The following is a 19,951-nucleotide window of genomic DNA, read 5'->3' on the forward strand; positions in this document are numbered from 1 at the left end:
AAAGACATGGATTACGGATGAAGAACATTGTTAGAAGAAATTAATTGTCATGGTAATTTTGTTGGAGGGATAAAGTTTATGGTGGTGAATATGGTGTAATGGAGATTTTGGACATTGACAACAATGGAGGTTTTAGATATTGAAGAAGAAGGAAAAAAAATAAATTAAAAAGAAAAAGGAAAAATTTATGAAAATAATAAATTTATTATTTTTTTGAATTATGCTGATGTGGCAGCGCGTGTAAAACACCACACCACATGCAAATGGTATAACGCCTAACAGAGTGTAAAAAGTATCAAATTTTTTATAGTTTAGGTGTGTAATAGATCACTAGTATAGTTAAGGTGTGTCTTCGACTTTTCTTGTATAGTTTGGAGTGAAAACGATGTCTTTTCCCTTTTTTTTTATAACAATCAAATACAAAAAGTATATTTTTTAAAATACAAATAAAAAAGAAATATGTATTGATACAATACAATAAATATTAATACATATAGACAATACTTATCTAATACAATATAATACAAATACATATCTGAGTAATCTAAAGTATTGATACATACATACAATACAATACAATACAATACATATCTTATACCTATTGATACAATCCTTATATCATATTGATACAACCCCTAGATCATATTGATAAAGTCCCTATACCACATTCATTGCTCTATACATATATTTTATATATCAACATATTCTATGCAGCGATTATACAGTTTCTATACACAATATATACAGGTTTTCTACATATCTTATACAGATATGTATTTTATATAACAACTATATAATTTATATACACATTCTATACAATTTCTATATATACACATTCTATGTTGTTTCTATACACATTCTATATTGTTTCAATACATATTTTATACAACCTTTAGCTACAATTATATATGTATTTTATATAATAATTATACAATTTATATATATATTATATATACTATTTATATATATTTTATACATATACATATTTTATAGAACGACAATTATATGATTTTTATACACATTCTATATATAAATATTTTAAATTCATTTTATCAAGTTTTACATTGTTTAGTGAGATTTATTTAGTCAAGTGCCCTATATATAAAGCAACAACTCAAAGTTATGTAAAAAATCACATAGCACATAAACTCACTTCACTCATCACGCGTTTCACGCACTCACACAACAAATAAGAGGAAAAAAAGTAGGAAAAAATAGCGAGGATAGGGGAGCAATTTATTTGAGATTATTAAAAAAAAAAAGAGAAACTATTAGAAGATTAAAAATAAGAGAATTTTTTTTTAGAGTTGATGGAACTGGAGTTAATTCCTTAAAATGTCATTGAACTTGTGTAAACATCCCATTAAAGTAACTTTTGTTTCTTTTAGGACAATGTTGTCACTGAACTATGCACTTTTTTCCATTATAAGGTAAAATTAAGAAATTCTTAAGGATATGTTTGGAGAACCACGAGGAAAGTGAAATTAGATGTAATTACATAGTCCAATTCTCAATTAGGAATAGAGAATTAGGTGCAATTACGTGATGTAATTACAAAGTTACATTTTATTTCTTTTTTTCTAAATAAAATTCTTTTTTTAAATAAAATTTAATATTTTTTTCTTTTAAATTTCTTTTTTATTTCTATTATTTTTATTTATTTATTTTTTTACTTTTTTTTTTTCATTTTACATTATTTATCTTTCATCTTTTCTCTTCTCATTTTCCAACTTTACTTCTTATGATTCAATATAATTACTCATATTATTTTTGTATTTTTTTAGCGCATTATTGAATTTTTATAATTTTTATTCTAGTGTTTGAATTAAAGTAGTATTTTATTATTGAATGAGATTATAAACTTATGTGTTTTTCGTTCTTCTGAATTATATTTACTCGTCGGAATTTTATACAAGAGTATTATGTTTTTCTCTTGGATTTTGAATTTATGTTTCGGTTTATTTGTTTTAGTATTATAGACATGCTATTTCATATTGCATGTCACTGCAACTTGTCTAATAACAAATAATTTCAATTTTTCAATGGCTTTCCAAATATGTCCTTAACTATTTTTTAGTTTCACCTTATTTTGAAAAAATGTACATAGTTTAATAACAATATTTTCCTTAAAGAAATTAACAAAAGTTACTTTAGTAGGATGTTTGCACAAGTTCAATGGCAATTTGAAAAATTAACTCGACAATTTGAAGTGACATGCAATATAAAATAACAAGTTTATAGTACTAAAACAAATAAATTGAAACATAAAACAAAACACAAATTGAAAATTCAAGAAAAAACACAATACTCTTATATATAAAATTTCAACGAGTAAATAATTCAAAAGAAAGGAAAAACACATAAGTCATCTCATTCAATAATGAAATACTACTTTAATTCAAACACTAGAATAAAAATGTAATAATACGCTAAATGAAGAAAAAAATATGAGTAATTATATTGAATCATAAGAAGTAAAGGTTGGAAAATGAGAAGAAAAGAGATGAAAGATAAATAATGTAAAATCAAAAAAATAAAAATGAAAAAGAAATTAAAATAATAAAAATGAAAAATTAAATTAAAAGAAAAAGAAATTAAAATTAAAAAAAGAAATAAAATGTAACTTTGTAATTACATCACGTAATTGCACCTAATTCTCTATTCCTAATTGAGAATTGGACTATGTAATTACATCTAATTTCACTTTCCTTGTGGTTCTCCAAACATATCCTTAACAAATATTTCTTAGTTTTACCTTATAATGGAAGGAAGTGCATAGTTCAGTAACAATATTGTCTTACAAAAAACAAAAATTACTTTAGTGGGATATTTACATAAGTTCAATAACATTTTGAGGAATTAACTATGGAACTCAAGAAAACTAAAGTTGATAAAGTGAAGAAGAATTTTATTTTAAAAATAAATAAACCAATACTGATTGTAACTTTTACGCTATATGGAAACCTCAATATAAATTATACTTGGTGACAAGTGATAAATTTTGCAAAACCAAAATCAGCTCTCCGAAAACGATAATTCAGACACTAAATTTTACACAAACCAAAACGGTCCAAGGGTTGTGAGAGTGAGACAACCAATTCTTGTGAATGGACATTGTGAGAAATATTTAATAATTAGGTCACTTATAAGATAATTATAATTTAATTATAAGTACTATTAGGATAAATACGTAATTGTTAACTCATTGAAACTACACTATATAATAATAATAATAATAATAATAATAATAATACCAATATAATTTAGTAGTGGGGAGAGGTAATTAAATAAGACAGATGCATATTCAGGTTATTGAGGACATGATTTTAGATGGGAGATGTGGAGGACACACATTAGATTAGAAGATTAGACGGGTGGGAGTGTTGTCATGCACTAGTCGTAGTACGGTACTATAGGGTTTAACTGTAGTAGTCTGTCATTGTTGTCGTTTATTATGTTTGATTATCACACTATTTTGTGGCTGAGCATTTTTTTATGGTAGATTCTGCACTATCCCGTATTGTCATATTATCTTTAATGTATTCACTTTTTTCGTTCCTGGATTTGCTATACTTGAGCCTAGGGTCTTTTGGAAACAACCTCTCTACCTCTCCAAAGTAGTGGTAAGGCCTGCCTACACTTTACCCTCTCCAGACCTCACTTGTGGAATTTTACTGAATATGTTGTTGTTGTTGTTGTTGTAATATGAATTTAGGTGTTTGACCATGAAAATTAAAAAAAAAAAAAAGTTTCACTTTATTTGAAATTTCAAAGTTGAAGTTGGAGTTGTTCTGTTTGACCATAGTTTTTGCAATTAATCTTTAGAATCCAAATGTATTTTTTTAAAAAAAATATATAAAATATTATTTGAACGTGAAATGTAGTTTAAATTGGGTTATTTTTTTAAAATAAAAAATTTAGGATTTTTTTTAGAAAATTAAAAAGTGAAAAAAGTAAAATCAAATAAAATAATTTCCGTATCTCAAATATACAATTATAATTTTTTAGTATTTTTATGGCCAATCCAAAATAAAGTGGATAAATATTTCGAAATAAAATAAATAATATTTATGACCAAAGGGTTCATAGACTTAAAATGATTACACAAAAAAAAAAAAAAAGAAATAGGAAAATCTTGGATAGCATATGGTCATTTTTTCAAAATAAAAGAATGAGCTAGTAAAATAAAAAAAAGTGACCGTTAGAAAAGTCCGTCCCCTCCTGATGAATTCATTATCCCTTTTATCATTTTCTTGATTTTCAAATTCAAAACTGACCGTTGCAATTTTTTTTTCTTTTTCTAATACCCCAAACTCCAAACACCATTTCACAAATCACTCTGTCTATCTCCTCCAAATTTCGAAAGAGTATAATCTGAATTCAAATGGCACTCAGATCTCTCGACAACGCTCTCCCAATTGCAATAGAAAGACCCAAAAAGCAAGCAAAAGTAGTAAGCCAGAATCAGAAACAGCCTGATTGTGTCGTCGTCAATGACGAAAACAAGGCCCCTTTGCCCTCCACAGAGGCCGCTATTGATTACATTCTATCTGAAAATCTCGAAGCAATTCATGACCCAGATAGCCAAATCCAAGTATGTCTCATTTTTTTCTGTTCATTTCTTCAGACAGTGCTTCCCGATTAATTTCTTCAATTTTTCTTGAAATTATAGTTTTTTATATAACCTCTTTGATGGATTTTGAAAATTTCAGGGACTTGTTGGAGGGTTGGAATCTAAAGATTGGTTGGAAATTTGTCGCTCATTGAATGACACCAGGCGATTTGCGCTGTTTCACTCTGCTCTCTTGCTGCCAATTCTGTAATTGATCTCTTAAATTGTGGATGTCTTTCTTGATTGGGCTATTTTTGGATTGTGTAAAAGTTGTGTTTTTGTTTGATTTAATTATTGAAATTTGTGGAATGAGAGATGGGGATTCAGTTTTTGCGGTTTTATAAATGTAGGGACAAAGTTTTACTGGTGATAGTTAAGTCAATGAAAAATCCAAGAAGTGCTCTTTGCAAGACTTCTCTGATGGCTTCAGCCGATATATTCAAAGCCCTTGGTGATGTATTACTCGAATCACCAAATTCTGATGCATTTGACAATGTGGTATGTGTCTTCCCCTAATGGGACTTCTCTGAATTATTATCGAGTTGTTAATGTTCTAGTGCAATGGATAATGTTGGATTATACACGTGTTTTCCAGCTTTTGCAGCTACTGCTGAAAGCTTCTCAAGACAAAAAGTTTGTTTGTGAAGAAGCAGATAAGACACTCAAGGCAATGGTGGAGTCTATGACTACTCCTCTTCCTTTGCTCCATAAGCTTCATGCCTATGTCAAACATTCCAACATGAGAATTAGAGCAAAAGCTGCCATCTCAATATCCCATTGTGTTTCTAAGATGGTCGGTTGTACATTCCCTTGATCTAATTGCTGCACATTTTTCTCTCTATCATGAAAAACTTAACGGGTTGCATTTTTATTCTAGGAAATGGATGGAATGGAGGAGTTTGGATTCGTTTCGTTGGTTCAAATTGCTATAAATTTGCTGAATGATAGGCTTCCTGAGGCAAGAGAAGCAGCTAGAAGTATCGTGGTTTCAGTATACGAGGCATTAACTCAGGATGAAGAGCAGAAACAAGAGACATGGCAAAACTTTTGCCAATCTAATCTTCCAGCTATTCATGCACAAGCTATTGTTAAAATTGTCTCCTCCTAGTAGACCTCATTCATGTTTAGCAGTAAAAGCTCTTGTTTAGTCAATCTTTGGGACTAGCAGTAGGCTGCAAACTTCATCTATGAATTATTATCCTTACATGTAACTTTTCCTACGTGTAACTGTTATTGTTATGTTATGTTGATAAAAATAAAATAGGCTCTCGTTAGCATCTTCTCGAGCTCAAGAAAAGACCACACAGAACTCTATCTCAACATATGTTTCACAATGCTTGCTGCCACCACCCTAAGTATGGAAATCTTTTCTTCAGCTTAGTGTGTAGCCTACCGCTCTGAAAAGGGTACCGATAATTAATGTTAGCAAATTCATTTATCGGCAAAGATTCTCATGCAACAGTGCAAAAGAAATCCACGCACATTTTGCATGAATTCCCAAAATCTCATAAATAGACAGTGCTCATTTCTATGTTGATCCCTCATTCAGGTGGATTCAATCTCTTACCACCCTCATTCTAGTATCTGCTGCAGCAGCCCAAGGATTCAGGCGGGTTGAATCTCTCATCGTATAGATGCCAAGATATATCCCCAAAATTTCTCCAGAGACATTTTTTACCCTCATTCCAGTTCAATCAATGAGCGCAAAGCCATCTCAGCATCAGCTAATGGTTGTCCAGCATAAAGCTTCAGTTTCCCCTTCTTCCCCACGATTACCTTCATAGTATGTGATCTAATTGCCTCCCTGAGTTCCTGAAAACATAAAAAATTCCATGGTACATGCATAAGTTGAATATTTCAGTTATATATGCAAAGGTTCATAGATGCTGTCATTTTTCAGAGTAACAAATTAACCAACTTGGTGCTAATAGTCCTCGAAAGGTTAGCAGGGCTCGTCATCAAAAAGTTAGTAAGGCCCTCCAAATGTAAGTGTGATAGAATATTGGCATAAGTCATCGACTAACTTTCACTTAGACACCTTAAAATTTGTACCTATTAGACATTTTTTAGACAATCAGTCAAAAATATAGAATGAGTGTAATACACTGGCGATGATGGCAGAAATAACCAATTAAAGAAGAACACGTGGCATATGGATCCCGAGAAATTGTTAAAAAATAATTATAAGTTAAAAAAATGTAATTAAGTTTTAAGCCTAATCTAACCAACCCCCACCACCTCCTTCCATCCGTTGTTGTCACCACCTTCGCCACCAGCCATCTTCAAGCTTGGCATAAAATTTCATAACAATAATCAATGGAAAGCTCATTAAACAAACCCAAGAAAACACCAATCTTAACATAAAAAGGGGACAAATCATTAGCAACCAAGAATTGGATTTTTATTTAATAGTAATCAAGAAAATGAATTGGCTTGGAAAAAAATAGTCTTTGACAAAGCTAAAGGTAAAATATATCATCTTTTTTTCCCTTTACGTTTTCCTCCTCATCCACGCTTTAAATTTAAATTTCTTTTTCCACGTGTTGTTTTTTGTTAATTTCAACTCTGTTGTTGAGTAAAAGAGAGGCAGGAAAGGAAGAGGGAGACAGAGATACAAAGAGAAAGTATAAGATTTGAAAGTTATGGTGGTCTCCATTTTTTCGGGAAAAAAAGGTGGCAGACTGTGGAGGCAAATCTATAAAGAACAATATAATGAGGAAGAAGAGCCACCCCACCCAAAAAAAAATTCAGCCCAAATATGCCAATTTCACGTGGATTACACTCATTGTGCCATGTCAGCAAAAAGTGTGTAAGTGGTTCAAATTCGGAATGGTATAGGTGTTCAATAGATATACAACTAAGTTGAGGTATCTAGGTGAGTTTTACAAACAACTTTAAGGGTCTGTCGATGACTTAAGCGTATCTTATGCACAACAGGAAATGACAGATATACTCAATACAAGCTTCATATTCTTACTTGAACTGGTAAAGGAACAATTTCAGCATTGAAATCTCCTAAATCTTCAAAGAAAGACTGTAAGAGATAACAAAAATTGGTGGCATCACCACGATCTTCAAAGGCGACTGTATGAGATGAGCTACCATTCACTTGAGAGCTACTTTTTAAGGCAAATAATCCTTCTGGTCCTTCATCATCATGACCTCTCCGCATGCGTATAGCCTGCATATAATAATGCACTTAGTGACAGATGAATGAAGCAAGGGCCTCAGCAAACATATCCATGAAGTACGAACAAATACAATTATAGAGGAGAGCAACAACCAAAGAGACGTACAGTAATACAATTTGCAAGGAAGACACAAATGGCTGGATAAGCACTTCTAGCACAATGCAATATAAAATCTGACAAATATTTCTCACATGATAAGACGATTCCGTTTATAAAAATAATGACAAGGCAATGATCCCTAGTTCAAGTAAGCTGCAATAACATTAGTCTTGGTTTCAGTTCAACATATTAGCTTCCTCCTCAGACTCGTAATCTTTTGTATATAAGCAGAGCTTCAACCGTTATCAGAAAGTAAAACAGCCACAAAAGAAAACATATACGGTAGGAACACAAGCTGCTGAAAACAAACAAGAAGTGGGCATAGATCCCTTATACATACAAGAACATAAGGAAGACTGAACCACCAAAAGTCAGTATCATTTCCTGGTTTCGTACCCTCCTTTAGATTCACTACTTTTTGGTCCTTAACCTCCTTTTTATTTGAAGATCCATTTCTATTTGAATTCTTTCGTCTGTTCATTGTTGTAGTATCCTTCATGCGACGTGATTCTCCTGAGTCCATAACTTCAACCAAAGTATTTCCAGTATTTGAAATTGTTGCAGTCTCCTGAATGTTTGATTCTTTCGTGTCCACAGCTTCAAACAAACTGTTCCCATTATTTCTATCTACCGAAATATCTGCAGGTTAAAACCAAACAGTGCTACATTAAAATGCATGTCTTGTTGATTACAGGACCTAGTGTAACAATAGACCAAGTACTGGTTTCCCAATTGCTCACATTTTTTTCCAACAGGTATTCAGTAGGTGCAAGATATAAAGGCTTAACAAAGTATAAACTACAATTCAGAAGGTAAACAATAGAAAACAAACCTTAGGCAGCAATATACCGTGTGATCATATAAAAACGGGTTCTTTGCATTCTCACCCCTAACTTGTGCACAAAGTTTTAGTTGGCACCCTGTCCTTTCATTTTGTCATTTACCCCCTACCTTATGCGTATCTTTGCAAAACTTTAGTGTAGTTCATATCAACAACAACAACATACCCAGTGTATTTCCACAAAGTGGGGTCTAGGGAGGGTAAATGTACGCAGTCCATACCATTACCTCAGATGAAATAGAGAAGCTGTTTCCGATAGACCCCGGGCTCAGGATATATAACAGTATAACAAACAAAAATAAAAAGCACACAACTAGATTGGATAACACAATGCTAGATAATAATAGAAATAAAACACTCACAAGGTACTACTATAAACTATCTATCCAAAATCATAGACATCATCGAAACACCATGAACAAGAAACTCCAGGCTCAGATACAAAGAAAGCAATTTTTCCTACTAAAACGTCTGAACTCCTATCCACTAACTCTCTACCCTAATCCGTGTCCTCCACACCGTCCTAGCAAGGATCATGTCCTCCGTAAGCTGTAACTGCTCCATAGCATGCCTAATCACCTCCCTCCAATACTTTTTCGGCCTACCTCTACCCAGCCTAAAAACCATCCATAGTCAGCTTCTCACACCTCTGTACTGGAGCATCTATGCACCTTTTCATCACATGCCCAAACCATAGCAACCTCACTTCCTGCATCTTGTCCTCCACCGAAGCCACTACTACTTTCTCCCGAATAATCTCATTTCTAACCTTATCTTTCCTAATAAGCACACACATCCATCGCAACATTCTCATTTTTGCCACCTTCAACTTTTGAATGTGAGAGTTCTTAACTGGCCAACACTCTACTCCATACAACAAAGTCGGTGGAACTACCACTCTATAGAACTTACCTTTAAGCATAGGAGACACCTTCTTATCACACAAGACTCCCAAAGCGAGCCTCCATTTCAATCACCCTGCACCAATACGGTGTGTGACATCCTCGTCAATCTCTCATTCCCATGAATCATAGACCCAAGATACTTGAAACTTTCCCTCTTCTGAATGACCTGAGAATATAGCTTCACACAGATCACTTAACTTACGTTCCAAGTACTCCGTCTTGGTCCTACTAAACCTAAATCCTTTAGACTCAAGAGTCTGTCTCCAAACCTCCAAATTATCATTAACTCCTCGTCGAGTCTCGTCAATTAGTACAACATCATCAGCAAATAACATACACCAAGGTACCTCCCCTTAAATATGCCGCGTCAAAACATCCGCCACCAAGGCAAATAAAAATGGGCTAAGAGTCGATCCCTGGTGCAATCCTGTCAAAACAGGAAAGGGCTCTAAATCTCCTCCTACCGTCCTCACATGTGTCTTCGCGCCGTCATACATGTCCTGAATCGACCTCGTGTACGCCACAGACACCGCTCAGGCCTCTAAGCACCTCCACAGAATCTCTATGGGGACTTTGTCATATGTCTTCTCAAAATCAATGAACACCATATGCAAGTCATTTTCTCTCCCTAAACTGCTCCACTAATCTCCTCATGAGGTGAATGACCTCAGTAGTCGAATGACCTAACATGAAACCGAATTGATTCTCGAAAATAGTCACGATCCTCTTTGGCCTCAACTCTACCACCCTTTTCCAAACCTTCATAGTATGACTCAACAACTTGATACCCCTATAATTGTTGCAACTCTGAATGTCCCCCTAGTTCTTATATAATGGAATCATCGTATTCCATCTCCAAGCTTCAGGCATCTTCGTTGCCCTAAAAACAATGTTAAACAATCTTGTCAGCCACTCCAAACCTGCTCGGCTAGTGTTCTTCCAAAAATAGTGTAGTACATATCAGAAAGGATAAAATATGAATTAAAATTAATAAAATAAGAGGGGCGGGAGAGAGTGCAAGAAGATGGAAGAAAGATATGAAGTGGGGAATCAAGGGAGGAAACACGAGTAAGCGCAGTTAATCTGCATTGCAATAGGATATTGAGTAGTGTAACCATTTATTTGTACCCTAGTCCCTAAGGTTCTAAAGAATCACATTGTGAAAGATGTTTGATCAGTTGACATATCTATGAAACTAGCAGAGAACATACACTTTGTAAATAATTTGGAGTTTCTCCAATTCAAATAATTATACTGAACATTATCCCCATTAACTGCAGCATAGACTTTTCCTTTCAAAGTGCCTTCTTGCAGTATTTCTTTCTATTTGGGAACTAAATCAAAAAAAAACCTGGGAAAACGAAATCGATGAAATGATAATGAGGTACTGAAAAGCTTTTCTTAATTACCTAAGCTCATTGAAACTGGGATGAAACTGCTGACTGTTGATTTATGGATCACAAATGTCACCACTTTGATAGCTTGCAAATTATTAACACCACTGAATTGCCATTGTTTATTTGGGACGCTCGAGTAGGAATGGAGTACACATTTAGTTGGTAGGGAACTCATGGAGCAAGTGGTAGAAGTTAGGAGGGTGAATGCTAGGATGATTGCCATTAAGCTAGTACTGGGAGGGCTAACTAGTAATATACTTTGTGCATATGCACAGTAGATGGGTTAGGACGAGGAGGTCAAGAAATGCTTCTAGGAGGAATTGGAAGAGGCTGTAGGAGGTATTACTCATACCGAGAAACTAATTATAGAAGGGAATTTTAATGGTCACATAGGACCAGTTCAAGAGGATATGATGTTGTATATGATGGTTTTGGCTTTAAGGATAAAAATGAAGGAGTTTTGCTCTTAAACTTCGCGAACGATTTCAGGTTGGTCATATAACTCGAGCTTCCAGAAGAGGGAAGAGCACTTGGCAAACTACCGTAACGTGGTGACAAAGACCTAGATTGACCACCTACTCTTTAGGAAGTGTGATAGAGGTTTATGCAAGAGATACAAGGTTATCCCGCGAGAGAATCTTATGACCAACATAAGCTCATGGCTATGGATTTAGATATCAAGAGGAAAAAGAAAAAAAGGACTGCATATGACCAACCAAGGATTAGATAGAGGCCTGATTGATGCCAAAGATAAGGAGATCTCGGAGAACTTGGTGGCTATGAGGGCTTGGGGAGTAGTAGGAACACACATAGTATGTGGCTGGGACTACTTATTGCATAAGGGAAACAACTAGAGAGGTATTAGGGGTCTCGAAGGATAACCCAGGTGGGCGCAAAGGGGATTGGTGATGGAAGGGAGAGGTTCGAAAAAGTGAAAGCCAAGAAGGCCGCTCACACAGGTTAGTGGAAAGCTGAGAGGAAAATAGGGATAATAGTGAGAGAGGTATAGGATGGAGAAGAAGGAAACGAGGCTAGCGATCACGAGTGGCTAAAACGACAGCTGGTCTCACCAATCTAATATTGCCATATAAGAGAATTGTCTTTATGGATAGAATATCTTTGAAAGATATCTTTCCCTTCTTTGAGCATTGGTATGAAGAGCTCTAGGGCAAGGTTGAGGATAGGAAGTTGTACAGATCGCCAATGCCAGAGATAGGAGCGCCCATGACCTATACAATTGACGTGCATCAACGTCGAGAATGACGAAGTATTGGTATAATAGGAGTAAGCACACATTAAATAGAGATAGCAGATGTATTTCCGTAAGTCTTGAAAAAAGAAGGGATAGGGGATATCGTGTTGGAAGAGTTAGAGCATTTCGAGAGTCAGAGAGATTTTGATTATTACAGGTGCATAAAGGTTGTAAAGGTTAAAGGGGATATTGATAAGATGAGAGGAAGGGCGATCAGGCCAGACGACATATTGGTAGAGTCTAGAAAATCGCAGGCGAAGCAAATAAGAAATAGCTGACTGGGTTGTTCAATGTCATTTTTAGAATGGCCAAAATGCTAGAAGAACGGAGATGGAGTACAATGATACTATTGTACAAGAACAAGGATGAAATTCACCATTGCAATAACTATATGGGTATCAAGCTACTAACCTATACTATGAATGTTTGGAAGAGCATGGTTGAATTGAGGATGAGGAGGGGTGCATCTATAACTGAAACCAATTTGAATTCACGTTGGATGATCAACTACAAAAGTTGTCCAACTTGTAAAAAGATTATTGAAGCAATATAGGGACTTACATCTGGTGTTCATCAACCTAGAAAAGGCGTATGATAAAGCCCCTAGAAGGTCCTCGGGACATGTTAGGAGTCTAGGTGTACTTGTGACTTACATCAGGGTAATTAAGGATATGTATGATGGATTCAAGACCCCAGATAGAACAATGGGAGGTTACTCGAAACAGTTTCCGATCATGATGGGTTACACCGGCGATCAGCCCTTCGCCCGTGCTTATATGCCTTGCAAATGCACAAATTGACACGACATATTCAATGGGAGGTAATGTGGTGTATGTTATTTACAGATGACATAATGTTAATTGACGAGTCACACAGTGAAGTGGAGATAGACCCTAGAGTCTCAGGGGTCGTTTGGTAGGAATATAGATAATACATGGATTAGTAATACAGGGATTAACAATGCAAGGATTAGTAGTGCAGAGATTATAGTGGTTGGATTATTTTTTATCAAGTGTTTGGTTCATTGTGTTAAAAACAAAATATAACATGGATTGTGTTTGATTTAAAACTCTAAAAAAATCTTCTTTACATTTATACCCTTGAATTTTTGTGGGATTTTCTGCTACATTAAATTAGTCAAGTTAAAAATTAAAATATTAACAAAAATTTGTTACTAATTTTCAGATGTGATGTGTCACTATGAAAATCCTTAATAGCATGGCGTACTTTCAATATTTTTTTTATTAATCAAATATGTCTTAAATTATAGATTTAAGGCTACATAAATATTTACAACAACAACAACAACAACAACAAACCCAGTGTATTCCCACTTAGTGGGGTCTGGGGGGGGTAAGATGTACGCAGTCCATACCTCTACCTCTGATGAAGTAGAAAGGCTGTTTCCGAAAGACCCCCGGCTCAAGTCACGAGATATCACACAACACATAGTACAGCACAGAAGCAGATGACATAACATAGATACGGCACCCATAAGGAATATAAAACAGAGTAAAGCAGGAATGCAGGAATATACAGCAAAGGAAAGCACACATATTCGTAATAAACATGGAACACGGAACACGGAACATTGAATACGGAATCATAACAGGAATACACCCCCACCAATTTATTCCCTACACTAGCGACCCGAACTGGCCCTAATCCTCTGCCGTAATTCGCATCTTCCATACCTTCCTATCTAGGGTCATGTCCTCGGTGAGCTGTAACTGTTCCATGTCCCGCCTAATCACCTCACCCCAGTACTTCTTCGGTCTACCCCTACCCCGTCTAAAACCATCCAACGCTAGCCTCTCACACCTACGGACCGGGGCATCCGTGCCCCTCCTCTTCACGTGTCCGAACCATCTCAATCGTGCTTCCCGCATCTTACACTCCACTGAAGTCACACCAACCTTCTCCCGGATAGTCTCATTCCGAACTCTATCCCCTCGGGTCAGTCCACACATCCAGCGCAACATCCGCATTTCTGCCACCTTCATTCTTTGGATGTGGGAGTTCTTAACTGGCCAACACTCCGCTCCATACAGCAAGGCCGGACGGACTACCACCCTATAGAATTTGCCTTTAAGCTTGGGCGGCACCTTCTTATCACACAGCACCCCCGATGCGAGTTTCCACTTCATCCATCCCGCCCCAATACGGTGCGAGACATCCTCGTCAATCTCACCGTTACTCTGGATCACGGACCCGAGATACTTGAACTTATCCCTCTTCCCTACCTCCTGTGCTTCTAGCCTCACTACTACCTCATTCTCCCGCCTCACGTCATTAAACTTACATTCCACATACTCTGTCTTGGTTCTGCTCACCCTGAACCCTTTAGACTCCAGAGTTTGCCTCCACAACTCTAATTTGTCATTCACCCCCCTCCACAACTCCACAACTTAAATATTTAAATACCTAAAAATTCTTTTTTAAAAAAAATAAATGTTAAAAGTCACCAATCCATGAACTATTTTTTTTTTAATTTAAAAAGCCCGACCCTTTCCCCCACCAAGAAAAATTCAACCCAGTAAGTAAAGCAAACCAAATATGCTTAGAAAAAAAAGCAAACATTAATTATGAAATCATAAAATTACAATGAATCGAATTTGAAAAATTAAATAGGACATTCATAATTAACTCAATATAATTAAAGAGGACATTAAATTATAAAAGAAATTTAGAAAAAGAAATTGAGGGATAATTTGGTCATTTAGGGGTCTTATCCATGGATTATTAAACATTGGATAAGTTATCCCTTCATTTACTATGGATAAAATAATACCACATATGTTCTATAAGCAATCCATGTATTAAGTTAAAAGAAGTAACCAAACAATGTATTGAATGGGACTAAATTTTAATCCAAGGATTATTCTAATTAATACGGCCTACCAAACGGGTCCTAAAGGTTTCAGGTTAAGCATGACTAAAAGAGTATCTAGAATGCAAGTTCAATGACATAAAGCTAAAATGGAGGTGGAAACAAAGACCGATGTACAAGTCATATTTAAGCGAAGAAACTTCAAGTATCCTAGGTCCATAATTCGGGGGGGGAGGAGATTGATGATGATATCACATTGTATAGAGTGGATGGGCAAAAACGAGACTTGCATTCAAGGTATTGTGTGATAAGTATCAAAGCTTAAGAGTAAGTTCTACATAGTGATGGTTAGACCAACATAGTTGTATGGGGCAAAATGTTGGCTAGTTAAGAACGTCCACGTTCAAAAGGTGAATGTACCGGAGATGAGGATACTAAGATAGATGTGTGGGCATATTACAAGAGATATGATTTCGAACGAAGTTATACAAGGCAAGGTGGGAGTGACCTCTGTGGCGGACAAGATTAGGGAAGCGAGATTGAGATAAGATAGTTTGGGCATGTAAAGAGTAGGTGCGCAGATTCACCAGTAAGAAGGTGTGCGAGTTTGGCTGTAGTAAAAGTTAGAAGACAGAGGTAGGCGGAAAACAGAATTGGGTAGAGGTGATTCGAGAGGACATGACACAAATTTAGCTTATTGAGGACATGAACCTAGATAGAAAGGTACATAGGCCGAGGATTAAGATAGAAGGTTGGTAGACAGTCAAGTGTTGTCACACTTTAGATGGGAGAGGCAGGGGCTAGCCCCATTTCCTCTCCTCCTTATTAATAGTAGTATTTAGTAAGCACATAGTTTCTTATTCTTCAATCAGTTTTATCACCTGTTGTTGCATTTGCATTGTATCTTGATATTTTGTTGTCATATTTTTCTTGCAACTCTGCTTCGAATAATATTTCTTTTGAGTTGAGAATCTACTAGGAACAACCTCTCTACCCCCACAAAGGTATGGGTAAGATCTACAAATATTTTACCCTTCCCCACCTGGGGATTACGTTGGGAATGTTGTTGTTTGTAATTGCCACTGATGGCTGGTCTTGGTTTGAACATAGAGGTAGGCCGAAAAAAGAATTGGGTAAAGGTGATTCGAGAGGACATGACACAAATTTAGCTTATTGAGGACATGAACCTAGATAGAAATGTAAATAGGTCGAGGATTAAGATAGAAGATTAGTAGATAGCCAAGTGTTAGTTGCACTTTAGATGGGAGAGGCAGGGGGCTAGCCCCATTTCCTCTTCTCATTAATAATAGCATTTAGTAAGCACATAGTTTCTTATTCTTCAATCAGTTTTATTACCTGTTGTTGCATTTGCATTGTACCTTGATATTTTGTTGTCATATTTTACTTGCAACTCTGCTTCGAATAATTTCTCTTTAGAGTTGAGATTCTACTGGAAACAACCTCGCTAACCCCATAAAGGTATGGGTAAGATCTACAAATATTTTACCCATCTCAGACCCCACCTGGGGGATTACGCGGGGCATGTTGTTGTTGTTTGTAATTGCCACTGTTGGCTGGTCTTGGTTTGAACACTTCTTGGTCCCTCTCTTTCAACTCCTTTTTCTTTAGTTAATCATGTAAGTTTCTATTTTACACCTCACATAACAAACTCTTGTAAGGTTTTACCATGAAACATATAGATTAGGGAGTAAATTGTAAAAGATAACAGGATAAGGTGCAAATCAAAAGGTTGCATACACATTAGGGGTGTAAAATGTATAGAACTCCATAAAAACAAAGCCAGCTGAAAGCATTTTTAGAATATTACCAATACCTGGTTCAGATTCCTCCAAGTCTGATGCAATTTCTTTTTTCTTCCTCCCGCTCTTCTCCAATGAGTTCTTCGTGACACCTTTGATAACATCAACTTCTCTGTCTTCTCTATTTCCATTCTTCAGCACTTTGGTGTTGCCTTTCAATGTTTTATCTCCATTTGTACCAACACGTCGATGGTTAAGGGCCATAAAACCCTTTGGTTTATTACTTGGTTTACTGCCGAACTCTCTAAATTTCTGCTTTCTTTTAAATATTAAAGCAGCACTAAGCTCTTTTTCATCCAAATTACCACCGCCATCCCTGTCATTTTTATCAACATCCACCTTTGGAAAAGTAACAGTATTTGTAGGCTGTTTGTTGCTAACCTTTCCCAGTTTCTTCCTCAGCTTGATTAAACCTTCATCAACTTCCTTTTTAATCCCCGTTCTAACATCACTATCCTCAATTTCTTCCTCATCCTCCTCATCAACGTCACCCCCCTTCAACTCCAACTTTTCCTTCTCTCTTGCCTCCCTTGCCATATGTTGAATTTCCTCAATCTTCTTCTCCATTTCAGCCTCGTCCACAAAAACAGTTCCCCCGTTCTCAATACTCTTCTTTCCATCCCCATTCACAAACATTCTCATTTTGTACTTACTTCTACCATTCGAATGCAACTCCATGACCTCATTTTTATAATCATTACGATCCGAACTTTGATTTTTTCCACTATAATCAGCTGAACCAAATACCCAAACAGCACAAACTGTTTGAAATACAAAGGCTCCAACTACCCATAATCCAAATTTCAGCAACCAGCCTTTACCAAAGGTACCTACCATTGCCATTAATAACTCATTTTTAATAATCAATTAATAGTCTGAAACAAAATGCTCCAAACCATTTTTAACCCTTAAGCATTAATTGCTTATTCTCCAGACCATTTTCAAGACAATAATACTATAATACATCAATTCAAAGAGGTAGTATTGTAAAATAGTCATATCAATAATTATTTTCCTAATTGATGTGCTGAGTCAAAATGTGACAACTAAGAATGAATGGAGGGAGTAATCAATTAATGGTATGAAACAAATTGCTCCAACAACCCAAAACCCAAAATTCAGTAACAGGGTGTTAAAAATGTACCTGCAGTAGCATTAACAGATCCAGAGGGATCCGAAACTTCCGACAGCCGGAGTTCTTGATTTTCCGACGTTTTCAGCTCGGCGTCTAGGTCGGAGTCCAAAACGCGTGTTTGTTGAAATGGGGCTTCATAAAAGGCGCTTTCAGTGTCATTAACAATTCCTTGGGGTTCTGAAACTTCCGACAGCCGGAGTTGTTGATTTTCCGGAGGAGGTTTAATAGTGATGGTTGTTTTGAGTATTTTGGGGCGGAGATGGTTTTTTCTGTTTGAAAGTTTTCTTGGGCGCGGTGTAGTTAAGGCACAAGCAAATGGAAGACGTTTAACGGAAAGGCGAGAGCAAGGTCCAGTCGTAGTAGAAGGCTCAATGAGAAATGGAGGAGGGATGCAAGCTCCCGCCATGGTTATGGAGTTGGAACCTCAAAACTCCGGCCTCAGTTTGCACATTCTTTCCGATATAAGCATTAGACTCATTTGTTTAACAGGAATTTGGTACACTGAAAAAGGCTAGCAGTAAAACTATTACAAGTGACTTATCCATTAAAAATTTGGCTCATTTTATGCTGGTAGGAGAGTATGGACTTTAAAAATTTGATTCATTTATATATTTACTAAAATTTATTTTATATCATTATTTTTTAAGTTTATTTTAATAAAATTATTTTTGGTACATGACTTCTTATTAGAAGTTCATATTATAAAATCTAAATAAATTAATATTACTTAAAATTAAATCCGACACAGTTGATGGGTTCAATTTCTTGTTAAAATATTTAATTTTATTTTAACAGTACGGATCAAATTTTATTTTAATAAATTCGATTTTTAATTTGGTTTAAGGTAATATTGACTGATTTGAATTTGGTGACGTGAATTTCTAATAAAAGGCAATTTGAAAAAAAATAATTTTACAAAACTACCGTTAAAAAATAGTGCCACAAATGAACCTCTCAATAACGACAATCGTATAGATGAGCCAAACTTTTACGCTCTGTTTGGATGGTGGTTTGTCATGGTTTCATAATGTACGATACTGTATGGTATGATATTGTACTGTACAGTATAGTACATTACCATATTTGGATAGATTGTATCGTTCATTGTTGTTTAATAATAGTTTTATTGTTTAGTTTGACAGTATGGTACTGTATCATAACTGATAATTTTATTAAAATACCCTTAATTATTATAAATGTTAAATTTATCAATAACTGTTAATAAAATAATTTTCTTCCTACTAATTCGTCATAAATTATGCCATGTAGATATATTAAATTGTTAAATTCATGTAAACTCTAACAAAGTCAAGAAAAGAGTGATCAAAATAAATATAACTGGATTCATATTTTATAGTAACAAATTTTATTTCTTTTTGATGTTTTGAGACATGGCATCAACGACAAATATAAAGTTTAAATGCATCTTTTGTGCATGCTACGGGTATGTATTCAAAAAAAATATTTTCTAGGAAAATAACTTGTTCTTTTACTTATTTTCTTGTGCTTGTTACGCAAGTAAAAAAATATTTTTTAAAAGTATTTGTATATATTTAACACAAAATAATAAAAATGAATATGATAAAAGGGACGGGATAAGAAAAAACTTATATTTTTTTAAAAAATTATTTAAGGGCGGGTGGGGGGCGGCATAGGGGCTGGGGTAAGAAAAAGGTATTAATTTTTTTAAAAAAAAATTATTTAAAAATATTTTTTGTGGGGTGAATTTTTTTTTTGTGGGGAGGGGGGGGGGGGGGGGGGGGGTGGGGAAGGGGAGGGGGGGGGGAGTGGAGTTTCAAGAAATTTTTAAAAAATAAAGTGGGGTGGGGGGGGTGGGCGGGGGGGGGGGCCGGGTTGAGGTAGGGGGTG

The 19,951-nt window shown here is 35.4% G+C and overlaps 2 protein-coding genes across 5 annotated transcripts; one reads left to right on the forward strand and one right to left on the reverse strand.

The window, feature by feature from the left end:
* Positions 1–4,219: 4,219 nt before the first annotated feature.
* Positions 4,220–5,892, forward strand: LOC107854782 (TOG array regulator of axonemal microtubules protein 1). The gene is made up of 5 exons (XM_016699786.2): positions 4,220–4,594; positions 4,713–4,819; positions 4,963–5,110; positions 5,208–5,405; positions 5,490–5,892. The coding sequence occupies exons 1-5, from the start codon at positions 4,385–4,387 to the stop codon at positions 5,718–5,720; spliced, it is 894 nt and encodes a 297-aa protein (XP_016555272.1). The 5' UTR covers positions 4,220–4,384; the 3' UTR covers positions 5,721–5,892.
* Positions 5,893–6,025: 133 nt separating this feature from the next.
* On the reverse strand, positions 6,026–18,628 carry LOC107854781. 4 transcript variants are annotated; one of them, XM_047407909.1, is made up of 5 exons: positions 18,092–18,628; positions 16,962–17,777; positions 8,243–8,541; positions 7,590–7,793; positions 6,026–6,424 (listed from the first exon to the last, which is right to left on the reverse strand). In XM_047407909.1, exons 1-5 carry the CDS (start codon positions 18,486–18,488, stop codon positions 6,293–6,295), a joined length of 1,848 nt encoding a protein of 615 aa, XP_047263865.1. In that variant the 5' UTR covers positions 18,489–18,628; the 3' UTR covers positions 6,026–6,292. The 4 variants fall into 4 exon arrangements, with proteins under 4 accessions (XP_047263865.1, XP_047263864.1, XP_047263867.1 ...); XM_047407908.1 differs by having other exon boundaries at positions 16,956–17,777; positions 18,092–18,611; XM_047407911.1 differs by lacking the exon at positions 6,026–6,424 and having other exon boundaries at positions 7,728–7,793; positions 8,299–8,541; positions 16,956–17,777; positions 18,092–18,614.
* Between the last annotated feature and the right edge of the window lie 1,323 nt (positions 18,629–19,951).

Source organism: Capsicum annuum, chromosome 1, assembly GCF_002878395.1.
Source record: "Capsicum annuum cultivar UCD-10X-F1 chromosome 1, UCD10Xv1.1, whole genome shotgun sequence".
NCBI lineage: Eukaryota > Viridiplantae > Streptophyta > Magnoliopsida > Solanales > Solanaceae > Capsicum > Capsicum annuum.